Below are 18,898 nucleotides of genomic sequence, written 5' to 3'. Positions count from 1 at the left end.
AACCGTAAAGTAGAAGAGGGAATGTTTTATAGGCAGTAAAGTTGAAAAGGAAATGGCTTCAAAGTAGAAGTGGATGGATATGAAGGAGACTAGTGGGAATGTGTCACATAAGCTTAAGAAGAATGAGAAGAAGAAGGAGAAGGAGCAGGAGAAGGAGAAGGAGAAGGAGAAGGAGAAGGAGAAGGAGAAGGAGAAGGAAAAGGAGAAGGAGAAGGACAAGGAGAAGGACAAGGACAAGGCCAAGGCCAAGGATAAGGACAAGGCCAAGGACAAGGACAAGGACAAGCAGCTCTGAGCACTCTGCCTCAAAACATACAAATACGCTCTTGCAGGCCATGACACCAGGGGCCTTTCCAGACCTGCTGCCATGCTGGCAAAGAGTAGGACTGACCCCAGAGCTGGGAGTCATCCAGGGGAAGAGGCTGTCAGAGCTCCAGCGCCTCTGTGTCAATGTTGGCTCTGCTAAACGACCATGGCCTGAAATCAGAAAGAAACTTGCCCATCCCTACACTCTATACATTAAATTTCCCCATCATCAGTTTCTTCTTTCTTTCTCTTTCTTTCTCTTTTTATTTCTTTCTCTTTCTTTCTCTCTTTCTCTAGTTTTTGCTCTTGTTCTTTTTTAATATTTCTTTGTCACCTTCTGTCTCATTTTCCCCTTCTCCTTCTCCTTCTCCTTCGCCTTCTCCTTCTCCTTCTCGTCCTCCCTCTAGGCCAAACCCTTCCAACGGAACTTTATCTCCTGATTCGCTCTCCCGTTTGATTTCATTTTCTTCTCTAGGTCACAATCCTCTGTTCTCTTCCAATTTGTCTTTTCCATCCCCATCCCCTTCCATTTTCCACAGCCCAAATTTATCCCCAACACCATTTCCCCTCCCAGTCTCGGAATTCCCCCTTCCCCCAGGGATATCCATGACTCCAGCAAAGGAGGCAAAGAGACAGGGATTGGATGCAGGAAAACTTTATTGTAGCAAGAAGGGCAGGAAAGGCAGGGAGAGGGAGGGTGGGCAGGCCGGAGGCAGGCCGGGTGTCACGGGCTGCAGGAGGCCAGGGCAGCTTGTGCAGAGCTCAAGGTGTCCATGCTGGGCTGAGGCGGCGTCAGGGCCTTGGGGGCTGTTGCTGGTGGCTCTAGCAGGGCCCGCAGGTGTCCCAGAGCTTCTTGCTGTAGCGGGGCAGGGCGCAAGGGCTGCAGGCGGGAGCAGCGTAGGCTCTGCCAAAGGTGCAGAGGCCCCCTGAGGCCTGGGTGGCGCCGGCGCCGTAGAGGCCGCCCAGCCCCAGGGAGCCGCCAAAGGCCGGTGCTCCAGAGGAGCCCACCACGGCCTGCTGGGGGAAGGAGCTGAGGATGGGGCCGGGGAAGGTGACCACCACGGGCGGGGGCTGGATGAAGGCAGAGGAGTCGGGGCACTGGCGGGCGCACAGCTCGTTGCAGCTCTCAGCAATGGGCTGGGGCACAGCCACGCTGGTCCTGGGTGGGCACAGCTCCGCGCTGCTCCTGGGTGGGCACAGGTCGTAGCAGGACATCTTGCAGTGGGATGCGAGGGTGCTCTGCAAGAGAGGGCAGCCATGGCAGGAGAGCAGCCCAGGGCAGCGCCCAAGGGGCCACAGGGGCTGGAGCAGGGAGCCGCCAGCAGAAGCGCTGGCACACTTACCCTTGTTCCCGAGCAGGAGAAGGTGGCCAGGGCACTGCTTGGTGCAGTCTGGCCCAGGCAGGGCTTTTATAGCAGCCCCGGCATTGCTCAGCTCCAGCCTGGCCAATCTGCACAGGGGACACTCCCTGAGGCTGCTGCTGCTGCTGCTGCTGACACCAGGGCTGTGCGGCCCCTGCCCCTCCCTGAGTCAGCATCCCCCAGGTGCCAGCCCAGCACATCCCGCTGCCCCAGCCATCTTGTCCTTCCTGCCACGTCAGATCCTTGATAGCTGGGATGGCACCCAGCAATAGGTTAGAGGAACACCTGTCAGGGGCTGGAGCATGAGGCGCAGGAGTGGCAGGAACCTTCACCATGGAGGGCATCTGTGCATCACAGCACAGCCCAGCAGAACCAGACCCCAGCTGCGTGGAATCATTGCCCAGAGGCTTCCAGGAGACAGGGAACAAAGACTGCTCCTGTCAGGCCTGATCTTCATAGGACAAAGAGCAGAGATGTCCATCTGGCCCAGGCTGATTCCAGCCCTGCCCCACCCATTTGGACCATTACAGGTGTTCCTGCAGCCCATTGCTGGGTGCCATCCCAGCTATCAAGGATCTGACGTGGCAGGAAGCACAAGATGGCTGGGGCAGCGGGATGTGCTGGGCTGGCACCTGGGGGATGCTGACTCAGGGAGGGGCAGGGGCCGCACAGCCCTGGTGTCAGCAGCAGCAGCAGCAGCAGCCGCAGGGAGTGTCCCCTGTGCAGATTGGCCAGGCTGGAGCTGAGCAATGCCGGGGCTGCTATAAAAGCCCTGCCTGGGCCAGACTGCACCAAGCAGTGCCCTGGCCACCTTCTCCTGCTCGGGAACAAGGGTAAGTGTGCCAGCGCTTCTGCTGGTGGCTCCCTGCTCCAGCCCCTGTGGCCCCTTGGGTGCTGCCCTGGGCTGCTCTCCTGCCATGGCTGCCCTCTCTTGCAGAGCACCCTCGCATCCCACTGCAAGATGTCCTGCTACGACCTGTGCCCACCCAGGACCAGCACGGAGCTGTGCCCACCCAGGACCAGCGTGGCTGTGCCCCAGCCCATTGCTGAGAGCTGCAACGAGCTGTGCGCCCGCCAGTGCCCCGACTCCTCTGCCTTCATCCAGCCCCCGCCCGTGGTGGTCACCTTCCCCGGCCCCATCCTCAGCTCCTTCCCCCAGCAGGCCGTGGTGGGCTCCTCCGGAGCACCGGCCTTTGGCGGCTCCCTGGGGCTGGGCGGCCTCTACGGCGCCGGCGCCACCCAGGCCTCGGGGGGTCTCTGCACCTTTGGCAGAGCCTACGCTGCTCCCGCCTGCAGCCCTTGCGCCCTGCCCCGCTACAGCAAGAAGCTCTGGGACACCTGTGGGCCGTGCTAGAGCCACCAGCAACAGCCCCCAAGGCCCTGACGCCGCCTCAGCCCAGCATGGACACCTTGAGCTCTGCACAAGCTGCCCTGGCCTCCTGCAGCCCATGACACCCGGCCTGCCTCCGGCCTGCCCACCCTCCCTCTCCCTGCCTCTCCTGCCCTTCTTGCTACAATAAAGTTTTCCTGCATCCAATCCCTGTTTCTTTCCCTCTTTTTTGGGACTCATGATGACTCATGGGAATGGGGAATTCTGGGAGTGGGAGGGGAAATAATGTTCCTGGGCAAACTGAAAACGGAAGGTGACAGCAACCGTAAAGTAGAAGAGGGAATATTTTATAGGCAGTATAGTTGAAACGTAAAAGGCTTCAAAGTAGAAGTGGATGGATATGAAGGAGACTAGTGGGAATGTGTCACATAAGCTTAAGAAGAAGGAGAAGAAGAAGGAGAAAGCCAAGGACAAGGACAAGGAGCTCTGAGCACTCTGCCTCAACACATACAAATACGCTCTTGCAGGCCATGACACCAGGGGCCTTTCCAGACCTGCTGCCATGCTGGCAAAGAGTAGGACTGACCCCAGAGTTGGAAGCCATCCAGGGGAAGAGGCTGTCAGAGCTCCAGCCCCTCTCTATCAATGTTGGCTCTGCTAAACGACCATGGCCTGGAATCAGAAAGAAACTTGCCCATCCTTACACTCTATATATGAAATTTCCCCATCATCAGTTTCTTGTTTCTTTCTCTTTCTTTCTCTTTTTATTTCTTTCTCTTTCTTTCTCTTTCTTTCTCTCTTTCTCTAGTTTTTGCTCTTGTTCTTTTTTAATATTTCTTTGTCACCTTCTGTCTCATTTTCTCCTTCTCCTTCTCCTTCTCCTTCTCCTTCTCCTTCTCCTTCTCCTTCTCCTTCTCGTCCTCCCTCTAGTCCAAACCCTTCCAACGGAACTTTATCTCCTGATTCGCTTTCCCGTTTGATATCATTTTCATCTCTAGGTCACAATCCTCTGTCCTCTTCCAATTTGTCTTTTCCATCCCCCTCCCCTTCCATTTTCCACAGCCCCAATTATTCCCCAACACCATTTCCCCTCCCAGTCTCGGAATTCCCCCTTCCCCCAGGGATATCCATGACTCCAGCAAAGGAGGCAAAGAGACAGGGATTGGATGCAGGAAAACTTTATTGTAGCAAGAAGGGCAGGAGAGGCAGGGAGAGAGAGGGTGGGCAGGCCGGAGGCAGGCCGGGTGTCACGGGCTGCAGGAGGCCAGGGCAGCTTGTGCAGAGCTCAAATTGTCCATGCTGGGCTGAGGAGGCGTCAGGGCCTTGGTGGCTCTAGCAGGGCCCGCAGGTGTCCCAGAGCTTCTTGCTGTAGCGGGGCAGGGCGCAAGGGCTGCAGGCGGGAGCAGCGTAGGCTCTGCCAAAGGTGCAGAGGCCCCCCGAGGCCTGGGTGGCGCCGGCGCCGTAGAGGCCGCCCAGCCCCAGGGAGCCGCCAAAGGCCGGTGCTCCGGAGGAGCCCACCACGGCCTGCTGGGGGAAGGAGCTGAGGATGGGGCCGGGGAAGGTGACCACCACGGGCGGGGGCTGGATGAAGGCAGAGGAGTCGGGGCACTGGCGGGCGCACAGCTCGTTGCAGCTCTCAGCGATGGGCTGGGGCACAGCCACGCTGGTCCTGGGTGGGCACAGCTCCGTGCTGCTCCTGGGTGGGCACAGGTCGTAGCAGGACATCTTGCAGTGGGATGCGAGGGTGCTCTGCAAGAGAGGGCAGCCATGGCAGGAGAGCAGCCCAGGGCAGCGCCACAGGGGCCACAGGGGCTGGAGCAGGGAGCTGCCAGCAGAAGCGCTGGCACACTTACCCTTGTTCCCGAGCAGGAGAAGGTGGCCAGGGCACTGCTTGGCTCAGTCTGGCCCAGGCAGGGCTTTTATAGCAGCCCCGGCATTGCTCAGCTCCAGCCTGGCCAATCTGCACAGGGGACACTCCCTGAGGCTGCTGCTGCTGCTGCTGCTGCTGACACCAGGGCTGTGCGGCCCCTGCCCCTCCCTGAGTCAGCATCCCCCAGGTGCCAGCCCAGCACATCCCGCTGCCCACTGCATCTTGTCCTTCCTGCCACGTCAGATCCTTGATAGCTGGGATGGCACCCAGCAATGGGCTGCAGGAAGACCTTTGATGGTCCAAATGGGTGGGGCAGGGCTGGAATCAGCCTGGGCCAGATGGACATCTCTGCTCTTGCACTATGAAGATCAGGTTATGCTTTTGTTCCCAGCCTTGTGGAAGCCCTTGGACACTGCAGGTAGGCAGATGTGGTCTGGTTCACTTGGACTGCCTTGTGATGCACAAATGCCTCCCACAGTGAAGGCTCCTCCCACCCCTACCCAAGATGCTCTAACCCTTTACAGTTGTTCCTGGAGCCGATTCCTCGGTGCCATCCTGGCTCTGGAGTGTCTGAGGTGTCAGGAAGGAAAAGATGGCTGGGGCAGCGGGATGTGCTGGGCTGGCACCTTGGGATGCTGACTCAGGGAGGGGCAGGGGCCGCACAGCCCTGGTGTCAGCAGCAGCAGCAGCAGCAGCCTCAGGGAGTGTCCCCTGTGCAGATTGGCCAGGCTGGAGCTGAGCAATGCCGGGGCTGCTATAAAAGCCCTGCCTGGGCCAGACTGCACCAAGCAGTGCCCTGGCCACCTTCTCCTGCTTGGGAACAAGGGTAAGTGTTCCAGCGCTTCTGCTGGCGGCTCCCTGCTCCAGCCCCTGTGGCCCCTGTGGCGCTGCCCTGGGCTGCTCTCCTGCCACGGCTGCCCTCTCTTGCAGAGCACCCTCGCATCCCACTGCAAGATGTCCTGCTACGACCTGTGCCCACCCAGGAGCAGCACGGAGCTGTGCCCACCCAGGACCAGCGTGGCTGTGCCCCAGCCCATCGCTGAGAGCTGCAACGAGCTGTGCGCCCGCCAGTGCCCCGACTCCTCTGCCTTCATCCAGCCCCCGCCCGTGGTGGTCACCTTCCCCGGCCCCATCCTCAGCTCCTTCCCCCAGCAGGCCGTGGTGGGCTCCTCCGGAGCACCGGCCTTTGGCGGCTCCCTGGGGCTGGGCGGCCTCTACGGCGCCGGCGCCACCCAGGCCTCAGGGGGCCTCTGCACCTTTGGCAGAGCCTACGCTGCTCCCGCCTGCAGCCCTTGCGCCCTGCCCCGCTACAGCAAGAAGCTCTGGGACACCTGCGGGCCCTGCTAGAGCCACCAGCAACAGCCCCCAAGGCCCCGACGCCGCCTCGGCCCAGCATGGACACCTTGAGCTCTGCACAAGCTGCCCTGGCCTCCTGCAGCCCGTGACACCCGGCCTGCCTCCGGCCTGCCCACCCTCCCTCTCCCTGCCTCTCCTGCCCTTCTTGCTACAATAAAGTTTTCCTGCATCCAATCCTTGTCTCTTTGCCTCCTTTGCTGGAGTCATGAAGACCCCTTGGGATGAGGGAATTCCAAGAGTGTGAGGGGAATTGGTGATGCTGGGACAGCCAAGGAAATGGAGTATGGAAGAGGAAGACCAAGGTTATACAGAGGCGGGGTTGTTACACTGGTAGTTCAAGTGGAAAGGAAAATGACATCACTGTGCAAGTGGACGGATACAAAGGATAGCTGTGGGCACTGGTGGAGTTAGGACACCAAGGAGGAGGAGGAGAAGGAGAAGGAGGAGAAGGAGAAGGAGAAGGAGAAGGAGAAGGAGAAGGAGAAGGAGAAGGAGAAGGAGAAGGAGAAGGAGAAGGAGAAGGAGAAGGAGAAGGAGAAGGAGAAGGAGAAGGGGGTGAGACACAAGGTGACAAAGAAATTTCAAAAAAGAGAAAGAAAAAGAGTAAGAGAATGAGAAAGAGAAAGAAGGAGCTGATGGCAGGGAAATCGAACGTATTTGTCTTAGTAATAGCAAAGTTTCTCTCTGATTTCAGTTCCTGGTATTTAGCTGAAGGCAAGGTTGATACAGAGGTGGTGGAGCTCTTACAGCCTTTGCTCTGGGGACAGTCCTACTCATTGCCAGCATGTCAGCAAAACTGTAAAGGCCTCTGATGTCATGGCCTGTGTCCATCTTCAGGCAGACTCCTTGCAGCTCCTTATTCCTGTCCTTGTCCTTGTCCATATCCTTCTCCTTCTCGTTGTCCTTCTCCTTGTCCTTCCCATTCTCCTTCTCCCTCATCTCGGACACATTCCCACTTCTCTCCTTCATATCCAGCCACTTCCCCTTTGATTTCATTTTCTTCTCCACTTTCACCTCCAGTGTTACATTCACAATTCTACTGTACTGTTGCTGTTCACTTCCAATTGCAGTTTACCCAGGAAGACCGATTCCCTCCCACTCCCAAATTTCCCCAGTCCCCGGGGTCTTCATGACTCCAGCAAAGGAGGCAAAGAGACAGGGATTGGATGCAGGAAAACTTTATTGTAGCAAGAAGGGCAGGAGAGGCAGGGAGAGGGAGGATGGGCAGGCCGGAGGCAGGCCGGGTGTCACGGGCTGCAGGCGGCCAGGGCAGCTTGTGCAGAGCTCAAGGTGTCCATGCTGGGCCGAGGCGGCGTCAGGGCCTTGGGGGCTGTTGCTGGTGGCTCTAGCAGGGCCCGCAGGTGTTCCAGAGCTTCTTGCTGTAGCGGGGCAGGGCGCAAGGGCTGCAGGCGGGAGCAGCGTAGGCTCTGCCAAAGGTGCAGAGGCCCCCCGAGGCCTGGGTGGCGCCGGCGCCGTAGAGGCCGCCCAGCCCCAGGGAGCCGCCAAAGGCCGGTGCTCCGGAGGAGCCCACCACGGCCTGCTGGGGGAAGGAGCTGAGGATGGGGCCGGGGAAGGTGACCACCACGGGCGGGGGCTGGATGAAGGCAGAGGAGTCGGGGCACTGGCGGGCGCACAGCTCGTTGCAGCTCTCAGCGATGGGCTGGGGCACAGCCACGCTGGTCCTGGGTGGGCACAGCTCCGCGCTGCTCCTGGGTGGGCACAGGTCGTAGCAGGACATCTTGCAGTGGGATGCGAGGGTGCTCTGCAAGAGAGGGCAGCCATGGCAGGAGAGCAGCCCAGGGCAGCGCCCAAGGGGCCACAGGGGCTGGAGCAGGGAGCCGCCAGCAGAAGCGCTGGCACACTTACCCTTGTTCCCGAGCTGGAGAATGTGGCCAGGGCACTGCTTGCTCCAGTCTGGCCCAGGCTGGGCTTTTATAGCAGCCCCGGCATTGCTCAGCTCCAGCCTGGCCAATCTGCACAGGGGACACTCCCTGAGGCTGCTGCTGCTGCTGCTGCTGACACCAGGGCTGTGCGGCCCCTGCCCCTCCCTGAGTTAGCATCCCCCAGGTGCCAGCCCAGCACATCCCGCTGCCCCAGCCATCTTGTCCTTCCTGCCACGTCAGATCCTTGATAGCTGGGATGGCACCCAGCAATAGGTTAGAGGAACACCTGTCAGGGGCTGGAGCATGAGGCGCAGGAGTGGCAGGAACCTTCACCATGGAGGGCATCTGTGCATCACAGCACAGCCCAGCAGAACCAGACCGCATCCTCATGGAGTCAGTGCCCAGGGCCTTCCAGGAGACAGGGAACAAAGACTGCTCCTGTCAGTCTTGATCTTCATAGGCCAAAGAGCAGAGATGTCCATCTGGCCCAGGCTGATTCCAGCCCTGCCCCACCCCTTTGGACCATTACAGGTGTTCCTGCAGCCCATTGCTGGGTGCCATCCCAGCTATCAAGGATCTGACGTGGCAGGAAGGACAAGATGGCTGGGGCAGTGGGATGTGCTGGGCTGGCACCTGGGGGATGCTGACTCAGGGAGGGGCAGGGGCCGCACAGCCCTGGTGTCAGCAGCAGCAGCAGCAGCAGCAGCAGCCTCAGGGAGTGTCCCCTGTGCAGATTGGCCAGGCTGGAGCTGAGCAATGCCGGGGCTGCTATAAAAGCCCTGCCGGGGCCAGACTGCACCAAGCAGTGCCCTGGCCACCTTCTCCTGCTCGGGAACAAGGGTAAGTGTGCCAGCGCTTCTGCTGGTGGCTCCCTGCTCCAGCCCCTGTGGCCCCTTGGGTGCTGCCCTGGGCTGCTCTCCTGCCATGGCTGCCCTCTCTTGCAGAGCACCCTCGCATCCCACTGCAAGATGTCCTGCTACGACCTGTGCCCACCCAGGAGCAGCACGGAGCTGTGCCCACCCAGGACCAGCGTGGCTGTGCCCCAGCCCATCGCTGAGAGCTGCAACGAGCTGTGCGCCCGCCAGTGCCCCGACTCCTCTGCCTTCATCCAGCCCCCGCCCGTGGTGGTCACCTTCCCCGGCCCCATCCTCAGCTCCTTCCCCCAGCAGGCCGTGGTGGGCTCCTCCGGAGCACCGGCCTTTGGCGGCTCCCTGGGGCTGGGCGGCCTCTACGGCGCCGGCGCCACCCAGGCCTCGGGGGGCCTCTGCACCTTTGGCAGAGCCTACGCTGCTCCCGCCTGCAGCCCTTGCGCCCTGCCCCGCTACAGCAAGAAGCTCTGGGACACCTGCGGGCCCTGCTAGAGCCACCAGCAACAGCCCCCAAGGCCCTGACGCCGCCTCAGCCCCGCATGGACACCTTGAGCTCTGCACAAGCTGCCCTGGCCTCCTGCAGCCCGTGACACCCGGCCTGCCTCCGGCCTGCCCACCCTCCCTCTCCCTGCCTCTCCTGCCCCTTGGGCTCAATAAAGTTTTCCTGCATCCAATCCCTGTCTCTCTGTGTATTTTTCTGGAATTTTTTTCCGTCATGAGCTTGAGGATAGGTTTTGCTCCCTCTGTTTTTCACCAGGGCCTATCATACGGTTTTTACCTCTTTGAGAATTCAGGTGGTTTCTGCTTTGTTCATATCCCTTCATGTTCTACCCTTTGGTTTACTCAGGATTAATTCCAATATTTTTTCCTGGATTCACTCTGTCTGTCAGACAGGCTGGGGCATGTTTGCAGTGAAAGGGAAATTGGGTGTGCTCTTTCCCTTGGTTTTACAGCTTCTGCTTATGTTATGATGTCTCTTGGTATTTTATGCTTTCAGTGTATTCACTACAGAGCATGTAAAGGTCACAGGGACCTCTGGCACACTCATGGTCACAGCAGGAACTGATGTCTCCAGGCTTTGAGGGTACAAAATCCCAACGTGCCCTTTGTTTGCCCCTCCTTGGAAACGCCATCTTGAGCTGTCATTCTGTTTTTGCGCCGTGATTAAACTATTTTAACCATGTAGGGGTCTGAGTCTCTGCTTGGAAAACCTGCGGTCGAGGCAGTGAGAAATCCTTGTGTGATTGTGACTGTGAGAAGTGTGGGTTCTCAAGTAGAGGTCACTGGAACTGATGGTCACTGGAACCAGTGTTGGCTCACATGGTTCAACTGCACGTGACCTTCCGTGCCCTGGGCTGATTAACAATGTGGGGATTGGTCCTGGCTTGGACTTGATGATGTTGGAGGCGTTTTCCTGGTTCCTGGGATGCTGAGGTGGCTCCTGGAAGGTGGCACAGGAAGGTTTCCTTGCCATTGCAGCACCTCCTTTCCCCACAGTCAGCAGGTACCCGGCTCTGCCCCATCCCATGATGGTCACTCCGTTACTGCTGCTCCCAGCAGTTCAGCCACCCCGTTTTTCCAGTCTGAAACTCTGATTCCCTCGGGCTCAGTGCCACTCAGCTTCCTGTTATCAGGGCTCCCAAAAGATGTGCCAATGCCAGGAACGCAGATGAATAATTAGAGGTTTTTCGGGATCCTTGAGTAACGAATGGGGTGAACTCCCTCCACCCCGTAACTCCCGAGTAGACACTGAGAGAAAGGTCAGCCCTTTGCTGGATTTTGCAATCAGACATGAGCTCACTCTGAGCAGGCATCCAGCCCAAATTAAAGCTGTGTAATCGTTGTTCCCTAAGTGCTAATGGCTTTCTTCAGGGGCGTTATCTTGGGCTGAGCACTTGTCTGACACAACAGCTGATTAAGCTGCTACCTGCCTGGCACTGCCGGGCTGAGAGGATCAGGTGAAATTTGCCAGTCGCAGCTCGGGTGTTCGGCTGGGCTCATGATTTACACCCAAGCACCTCTTGGAGGCTGCAGGTGGAAGCAAAGATCAGAAGAGAAACGGAGGGAAAAGCATCGGCGTTTTGGAAAGTTGTTCCAGGAGCTGGATGAGAGGAAAGGGGACAGGGGGGATGAAGCAGGGAGAGAGAGGAGATCCTGCCAGGGGAGAGATTTGGGATGTTCAGGTTGGACATGGGAATTTCCTCCTGGAAAGGGCAGTCAGGCCTTGGAAGGGGCTCAGAAGGTTTGGAATTCTCATCCCTTGAGATATCCAAGGAATTCCTGGATGTTGGACTTGGTGACCTGGTGGGGATCCAGCACAGCTTGGATGATCTCAGAGGTCTTTTCCAACCTAAACAATTCTGTGGTTTTTTTGGTCAAAATATTCACAAATAAATGTTTGTTTACCCATAAAAATTAAGTCTTGTTTTGTGAAAATAAAAGCAGCATTCACAGGTACCATGGACTAATTTCCATTTCAATTTACTACTTAGGGCCATCTGACAGATCCAGTCCAATACAAGGAAGAATACTGAAATTACCTGTGAAAAATAAGATTTGCTGTTCCTTGACACTGATCAAGATAATTTCTTTGAAATAGTCCCGGTGAAGGAAGAGGTAAATCCTCTCTAATGCATCAGTTCATGTTCTTTTTGCCTCACCTGCTGACAGGTTCAGCCAAACCTTCCCGAGGCAACTTTATCACAGCAGTGATTAACAAAAAAAGAGAAGGTAGTGCCTCATCTTTGCTCATCAGATACCTATCTCAAAAATTGTTTCCCTTTGTTCACCTTCCTCCTATCATTCCTTTTCAGAACGTGCTTTGGCAGAACTTCAGGCGGTGTTTTTTAGCTCTGTCTTTGAAGGCAGTTGGATGATTTCTAACACATCGCCCGGAAGATGTAAAATTAAAAGGAATTCCAGCACTAAATTAACGACGTAAAAAAAAGAACCATGGAATATCCTGAGCTGGAAGAGCCACACAGGGATTGAGTCCAACTCCTGGCCCTGCACAGGCACCCCAGGAATCCCACCCTGTGCCTGGGAGCGTTGTCCTTGAGCTCTGGCAGCCTTGGGGATTTGACAGTTCCCTGTCCCAGCCCCAAACTGGATGGAAATATTTGGAATAACTACTGGAAGTCTGAGAACTGGAATAATCAGTGTAAGGCAGAGAGGACTCTCAGCTGCAGGTCTGACCAAAAGAATCTCAGCCTGGTTCTAACAGGCAGGAATCCCACTCTGGAAAATATGAATTTTCAGAAAAAACAAAGGCAGGTGTTGGATGCAGGATTTTTTTATTGCAAGGGCAGGGAAGATGCCACTGGACAAGGGCATGGGAGGCAAAGACAAGCAGGTTGTCCCTCACTAGAGCTGCTCCCTCAGCCTTGTGGCAGGAGGCAGCAGTTTCAGGGAGAGGCCAGTGAATGGTGGAGCCGCACATTTGGCCACTGGAAGGGGTGGGGAAGAGGAGACCGAACAAGGGAAGGAGGAAACAAAAAGGAGAATTTCTAGAGGGGTTCTGTCTCCATGATCTGAAGTGAAGTTCTGAATCTCTGCCCCTTCCTCAGGAGCTCAGGTGAGGATCCCCTGGTGTTGTTTGCCGAGTCAAGAGATTTTCCCCTCGGGTTTAGCAGGAGCCACAGCTGCCGCGGCGGTAGCGGCCGAAGCGGGAGGACCAAGGGCCGCAGGAGCCAAAGGATCTCCCAAAACCATACAGACCCCGGTAACCCAGGGAGGAGCCCCCACAGGACCCCAGACCCCCATAGCCCAGGGAGGAGCCCCCATAGCCCCACAGGCCCCCGTAGCCCAGGGATCCGTAACCCCCATAGCCCAGGGAGCCAAATCCCCCACTGCCCAGGGAGGCCCCGGAGGCTGCAAGGACGGGAGCTCCAGCAGATCCCACCACGGAATCCTGCGGGAAGGAGCTGAGGATGGGCCCGGGGAAGGTGACCACCACGGCGGGAGGCTGGATCACGGTGGTGGAGTCGGGGCACTGGCGGACGCACGGCTCGTTCCCGCTGTCAGCCAGGGGCTGGGGCCGGAGCACGCCGGAGCCACCGATGAAGCCGGAGCCACCAAAGAGGCCGGAGCCACCGATGAGGCCGGAGCCACCCATGGAGCACAGGTCGTAGCAGGACATCTTGCAGGGATGGAGGTTAATCTGTGGGAAGTGTTAATTTGTATTAATTTGAAAAGGAATAGCAAACTTTAGGCTGTGCTGAAGCAGTCCAAGGGTATCAGTTATAAATCTGGGAAGTAAATTTATTTCCTTGTCTTCTTTTTTCCTATGGCTGTGATCGCCAGGCTACTTTTGACTTCAGTGCAACACAGTCTGTACTCTTCAGTTGTATCTTTGAATTTCCAGAGCAGATAATTTCATCAGTATTACATTACTCTCAGTTGATGATTTCTACTCAGATTTTATCTTTCCTGTTACAAACTCAGCAAAACTCTGAGTTTTGTGGCTACAGGACATCTTGCAGGGATGGAGGTTAATCTGCAAGAGTTGATTGGAGCAACTACAAGATGTTATTTACAAAGAGAAAAAGCCTCTGGAGCTGACTGCTTTTCTCCAGGCAGGAGAGCTTTGAAGCGCTGGAATTTCCCCATGTCTCTTAAAGATGAAAATTGGATAAGAACAATTATTTGTTCTTAAATTGTAAGAACAAAAATAATTTGCTGGGGCACTTTGGTGAGTCAGGGGATCAACAAGGAGTGGGACTCCACTCTAGGAGTAGAGTGTGTTGTTATTCAGGATTTCATGACTCTGGCTCCTCATTCCCACTGATCTCCTTTGTGCTGATCCTTGTCTAAACAGGGATTATAACTCATTGTCTGTTCAGATTTGCTCGGTAGCTTCTTGGATGAGACCATTACAAGGGAATCGCAAAGATGATTGTCCCAAATTTCCAAACATTGAATCAGGGCTTTGAGAGCCCTACAATGAGCTTAACATCCCAGAATTTTGATTTTGAGCCACAAACTATTGAAAAATTCTCACACCAAACCACTTGCCCTCATTAACCTGGAAAAACCCAGCGCTCCATGTTTCAGCTCCTTAAGTTCCCTCCAGGATCCCTTTTAATCTTAAATAAATCTAATACAGAGCATTTTAAACAGTTCTCAATTATTCTCTGTGTCCTACTCCAAGCCAGGGTGTTCATGCCCATTTATCTTGAATTAAAAGCATTTCAGTTGATTTGGAATAGAACAAACTGCATCTAATGGCAGGTTTGCCTCCAAACTCAACATTTCCCTGTGAACCAGGAAGATTTAAACTTTCCAGATAATTTCCAGACACCAATTTAGCCAAACAGAGGATAGGAATAAACACTGAACCTTTCACATTATAGATACAACTGGTGAAGGCAAACCAATATCCAAGAGAATTTTCTGACAAGGAATTTTCGGTTTGGTTTGGAACAGAGCTCTAGCCCCGAGAGCAGAGAGCAGCCTTCCGTAAAGTTTTTGCAAGGTTTATCTCATCACCTAAAATTTTGCCTACGAGTTCCCAGTGGAAGAGAGCACCCCGGATGAATTGTACAGCAAAGAGAGATTCCAAAAGCAGCAAAGAGCAGCTCCAGACTTACCAAGTCGTTGAGAAGAACGAGTGAAGGGAAGACGTTTGGGACAACCCCAAGTGGAGACGGCTTTTATACAGTTCAGACTTGCCTCAGGGCTCAGAGGAGCTCATTAGTTGACACAGAACATTTCTTTGTATTGATTGCTCCTCAAAGTGACGAAATTGCCGCTCTTTGTGTTTATTCTTGATCTCAAATGTTGCCTTACGTCACGCGAGGTCCTTTGATCCGGAACGCTGATGGATGAAATTGGTGCATCTTTCATCCTTAAACATGATTCATGAATTCGTGTCAGTATTTTGGGGTGACACCGTGTGCTGAGCCATTTACACGCAAATATTTTTGTCCTGTCTTATAAGACAATTATGCCCAGACATTTACAGAAATTATGGAACTCTTAGAATGGTTTGGGGACACAAATATCCAGAACAGCCTTATGTTTTTTCCAACCCTTAAGCCACAGTTTAAGCCTGAGTTTAGTTCTGAAGGGAGAGATATTTATGATTTTAAGGATTAGAGCGGAAAGCTCAAAATAATCAGAGTGTACATTGAATTAATAATCAAATTTATGTTTTATTGAGATGGTTCCATCTCTGGAAGTGTTCAAGGCTGGTTTGGATCAGCCTGGGACAGTCGAAGCTGTCCTGCCCATGGCAGGGGTTGGAACAAGAGGGTCTTTGAGGTCCCTGCCAATTTTAAACCATTCCATGATTCTATATAGGAGAAATCCCAAATTTAGCTGTAGTGGAAATAAAACCCCTTTGTTTTTAGAGAGGATCTTGCACCTAATGCCATCCTTGTTGTGTCTTTCAGCACAGAGTAATTACGAGCTGGAAATCTGCTGGGAAAAGCAAATGTTAGATTTGCTGAGGTTTCTCTCTCTGTTTACACCGCGATCGTCCTACTCTATCATTATCATTGTTATCATAATCACCCACATGGTTATCTTCACACCATGTATTATTTATAAATTATGAGCTTTTTCAAATCTGAAGATAGACATGGGGAGTTCCTGAGCCATCATCCTGGAAAAAAAAATTCACATTGAAGTTTTACAAGAACATTCCAAGGGATTTTCAAGCACCTCTTGAACACCCATTACTGACTTATTCCTACTGTGTCAGAGTTATATAAAATCTGCGCCTGGGTGTAAACACCCCACAATTATAAGATTATCTCATTAAGATGCATAAATTGAGGCCACTTGAGTTTTTCCCATAATCAGCTCTTGGTTTATAACATTGACCTTCCTGTCTTTGACCTTAAGAATAAAATTATTTTTCTTTTTTATTTAATACACAGAATGTTGTGTCTCTAACATGTAAAAATAGGAGGGGAAAACACGAGGAAGGAAAGGAAAGGAAAGCTCAATGAAACAACTCAGAAAACTCAATTTCCATGGAATTGTGGCTGCCAGGTGAAATATTTCTCTGTTTCCAGGGACTGAAAGAGAACCAGAGGAGAGTTTAAAAAAGAACACGGGGAGAGATTTCTTCTAAGGGTTGAATTGGCAGGAAAAGAGGGATTGGATTAAAACTGACAGAGAGGAGGTTTAGACGGGATGTTGGGCGGGAGTTGTTCCCTGTGAGGGTGGGGAGACCCTGGCACAGGATATTCCATGGATTCCCCATCCCTGGAAGTGTCCAAGGCCAGGATGGAGCACCCTGGTCTATGGACGGTGTCCCTGGATGATCTTGAAGGTCTTTTTCAACCCAAACCATTCCATGATGGCATTTTATGGTATAAAGTCCATTCAAAGATGCTCCTGACTGTCGTGCTTGCCTTGCCTTGAGTGGGTGGAGGGAGAAATGCTGAGCCTGCAGAACCAATGTTTTTCCCTTTGTTATTTGTCCCCAGTCCTCATCTGAGTCCCTAAAAGAAACTCCATTGTCTCCGTGTCTCCTGTTGATCTCACTCAGGGACCTTTGCCTGGACAAAACCATGAATGTCCTTCAGTCATCCTAATTATGAGGGATTCATAAATAAATCAAGTCAGCTTTATTTCCTCCCCCAACGCTAAGGAAAGCAATGGGATCACAAAAAATAATTCCCCGCATAAAGCCCGGAGACAATAGAGGTCTGGGGCGGAATGTGCAGCTCACGCTATGTGTGGGTTTGGAGTGCACCAGCAATGAGCAAAGACAATTTCAGCACTTTGGGGAATTATGTGGCCTGCAATTTGGGGCTGGGACCTAATTATGAGCTGGTGCATCAGGTGCCCAGTGCCCTGTGGGCAAGCAGGGAGCTGTATAAAAGGTGCCTGCACCAGGTCCTTCCATCCACTTCTCTCACCTGTTCAGCCTTCGTGAACCAGGTAAGACACTTCTGTCTCAAACTTCTCTAAACTGAACTTTCTGTCAAGAAATCTGGTTGGGGTCAGGCTGCTGCTGCTCTGTAGGATATTTGGTGTTTAATTTCTCATTTATCTCTATGTCTTTTAAGAGAGAGAGTCACTGAGTGGTACTGAACCCTGAACTTGTATTATTTTAGCACTCCAAAGGGTTCCTTGGCTGTATTTTAGGAGATAAAGAATAACCTGTATATGTGGCTACATTTGGTAGCCACAAAACTCAGAGTTTTGTTGAGTTTGTAACAGGAAAGATAAAATCTGAGTAGAAATCATCAACTGAGAGTAATGTAATACTGATGAAATTATCTGCTCTGGAAATTCAAAGATACAACTGAAGAGTACAGACTGTGTTGCACTGAAGTCAAAAGTAGCCTGGCGATCACAGCCATAGGAAAAAAGAAGACAAGGAAATAAATTTACTTCCCAGATTTATGACTGATACCCTTGGACTGCTTCAGCACAGCCTAAAGTTTGCTATTCCTTTTCAAATTAATACAAATTAACACTTCCCACAGATCAACCTCCATCCCTGCAAGATGTCCTGCTACGACCTGTGCTCCATGGGTGGCTCCGGCCTCATCGGTGGCTCCGGCCTCTTTGGTGGCTCCGGCTTCATCGGTGGCTCCGGCGTCCTCCGGCCCCAGCCCCTGGCTGACAGCGGGAACGAGCCGTGCGTCCGCCAGTGCCCCGACTCCACCACCGTGATCCAGCCTCCCGCCGTGGTGGTCACCTTCCCCGGGCCCATCCTCAGCTCCTTCCCGCAGGATTCCGTGGTGGGATCTGCTGGAGCTCCCGTCCTTGCAGCCTCCGGGGCCTCCCTGGGCAGTGGGGGATTTGGCTCCCTGGGCTACGGGGGTTACGGATCCCTGGGCTACGGGGGCCTGTGGGGCTATGGGGGCTCCTCCCTGGGCTATGGGGGTCTGGGGTCCTGTGGGGGCTCCTCCCTGGGTTACCGGGGTCTGTATGGTTTTGGGAGATCCTTTGGCTCCTGCGGCCCTTGGTCCTCCCGCTTCGGCCGCTACCGCCGCAGCAGCTGTGGCTCCTGCTAAACCCGAGGGGAAAATCCCAAGAGAGGTCTCGCCAACAGATGAAATGTGATGGTTTCACAGCCAAAGAGCTTGGAACTACTGCTGCTCCATCTCAACACGAGGAAATTGTAGCTGTTCAGCCCCTTTTGGATTTCTCCTCTTTCAGCTTCTGCCATAATGCTTCTCCTGCCCCATTTCTGTGTTGCCTGGGGTAAATATGGAACAAAAGGGCTCAAAATGGGTCCTGTTTGTTCACATCAACAGCTGGGATTTGGAAGAGAATCCCAAACAATCACATGTGAATTTGCCTCTGGCTGGAGAAGAGCTTCTTGCTTCTTGGAGACTCTGCGAATGCATTGCTTTGCTTGCTTTCAATAAAAGTTTATTGAATCAAAATTGCCATGTTCTGGTGGTCTTTTCTCCCATTTTCACCATTGTTATTTGCCTTTGGAGAAGCCTCACCTGTGCAGGTGTCAGTAACAGCCTAAAATATCCTGGAATCATGGAATGTTTGGTGTAAGAGCCGAAAAGAGGGATGCAGGACTCCAGTGGCAGCTCTCCAAAATGCAGTTTATTACATCTAAGACATTAGAGCAGCCCATGGGTGACAGAGCTGTGCCTACAGCTGTCAGCTCCAGCTGCAGGCAGGCCTGGAGACCCTTTGGTTTTGGTTACAATGCATTATATATTTTATAATGCATTAGTTTTGGTTACAATGCATTCTATACTTTGCTGAGCGTCTTAATACAGCAGAACCAATCTATACCTTAATTATTATCTGCAGCCCATCATAACTGCGATAATTACCATATTCATGTTGCTGTCCTCCAATCACTCAAAGTTAGTGCATTATCGTTCAAGCTAGAAGTTGTTTTTCGGTTTTCTTGCAGTGGAAAGTTCTGAGACCTTTTTTCTACTTACAACATCTGCTGACCTGTTTGCCTGTGCTATCTTTATGCTTGGTAA

At 53.6% G+C, this 18,898-nt stretch overlaps 8 protein-coding genes across 8 annotated transcripts; 4 read left to right on the top strand and 4 right to left on the bottom strand.

Moving 5' to 3' along the window:
• Positions 1-1,128: 1,128 nt before the first annotated feature.
• On the bottom strand, positions 1,129-2,227 carry LOC118695872 (scale keratin-like). Its single transcript, XM_036397682.2, is given in 4 exon segments — positions 1,129-1,524; positions 1,527-1,563; positions 1,652-1,747; positions 2,196-2,227. Coding segments are annotated over 4 exon segments (561 nt in total).
• Positions 2,228-2,265: 38 nt separating this feature from the next.
• LOC118695871 (scale keratin-like) lies at positions 2,266-3,021 on the top strand. Its single transcript, XM_036397681.2, is given in 4 exon segments — positions 2,266-2,284; positions 2,453-2,498; positions 2,587-2,623; positions 2,626-3,021. Coding segments are annotated over 4 exon segments (498 nt in total).
• Positions 3,022-4,329: 1,308 nt separating this feature from the next.
• On the bottom strand, positions 4,330-5,088 carry LOC118695870 (scale keratin-like). Its single transcript, XM_036397680.2, is given in 4 exon segments — positions 4,330-4,725; positions 4,728-4,764; positions 4,853-4,892; positions 5,070-5,088. Coding segments are annotated over 4 exon segments (492 nt in total).
• Positions 5,089-5,139: 51 nt separating this feature from the next.
• On the top strand, positions 5,140-6,214 carry LOC118695869 (scale keratin-like). The gene is given in 4 exon segments (XM_054517581.1): positions 5,140-5,174; positions 5,596-5,691; positions 5,780-5,816; positions 5,819-6,214. Coding segments are annotated over 4 exon segments (564 nt in total).
• A 1,354-nt stretch (positions 6,215-7,568) lies between these two features.
• LOC118695868 (scale keratin-like) lies at positions 7,569-8,005 on the bottom strand. The gene is given in 2 exon segments (XM_036397677.1): positions 7,569-7,964; positions 7,967-8,005. Coding segments are annotated over 2 exon segments (435 nt in total).
• Positions 8,006-8,440: 435 nt separating this feature from the next.
• Positions 8,441-9,467, top strand: LOC118695867 (scale keratin-like). The gene is given in 4 exon segments (XM_036397676.2): positions 8,441-8,499; positions 8,849-8,944; positions 9,033-9,069; positions 9,072-9,467. Coding segments are annotated over 4 exon segments (588 nt in total).
• Positions 9,468-12,600: 3,133 nt separating this feature from the next.
• LOC118696029 (scale keratin-like) lies at positions 12,601-13,113 on the bottom strand. The gene is made up of 2 exons (XM_036397953.1): positions 13,080-13,113; positions 12,601-13,022 (listed from the first exon to the last, which is right to left on the bottom strand). Exons 1-2 carry the CDS (start codon positions 13,111-13,113, stop codon positions 12,601-12,603), a joined length of 456 nt encoding a protein of 151 aa, XP_036253846.1.
• Positions 13,114-17,440: 4,327 nt separating this feature from the next.
• On the top strand, positions 17,441-17,953 carry LOC118696028 (scale keratin-like). The gene is made up of 2 exons (XM_036397952.1): positions 17,441-17,474; positions 17,532-17,953. The coding sequence occupies exons 1-2, from the start codon at positions 17,441-17,443 to the stop codon at positions 17,951-17,953; spliced, it is 456 nt and encodes a 151-aa protein (XP_036253845.1).
• The last annotated feature ends 945 nt before the right edge of the window (positions 17,954-18,898 follow it).

The sequence above is a fragment of the Molothrus ater genome, chromosome 29 (genome assembly GCF_012460135.2).
Source record: "Molothrus ater isolate BHLD 08-10-18 breed brown headed cowbird chromosome 29, BPBGC_Mater_1.1, whole genome shotgun sequence".
In the NCBI taxonomy this organism is placed as follows: Eukaryota; Metazoa; Chordata; class Aves; order Passeriformes; family Icteridae; genus Molothrus; species Molothrus ater.
Note: the sequence above shows the minus strand (reverse complement) of the source record. Positions and strands in the feature narration are given on the sequence as shown.

Bases quoted from the DNA above. Each gene is read 5' to 3' on its own strand.
- LOC118696029 (XM_036397953.1), bottom strand. From the start codon at position 13,113: ATGTCCTGCTACGACCTGTGCTCCATGGGTGGCT. The intron at 13,023-13,079 runs CCGGCCTCATCG...TCGGTGGCTCCG, and splicing joins CCTGTGCTCCATGGGTGGCT to GCGTGCTCCGGCCCCAGCCC.
- LOC118696028 (XM_036397952.1), top strand. From the start codon at position 17,441: ATGTCCTGCTACGACCTGTGCTCCATGGGTGGCT. The intron at 17,475-17,531 runs CCGGCCTCATCG...TCGGTGGCTCCG, and splicing joins CCTGTGCTCCATGGGTGGCT to GCGTCCTCCGGCCCCAGCCC.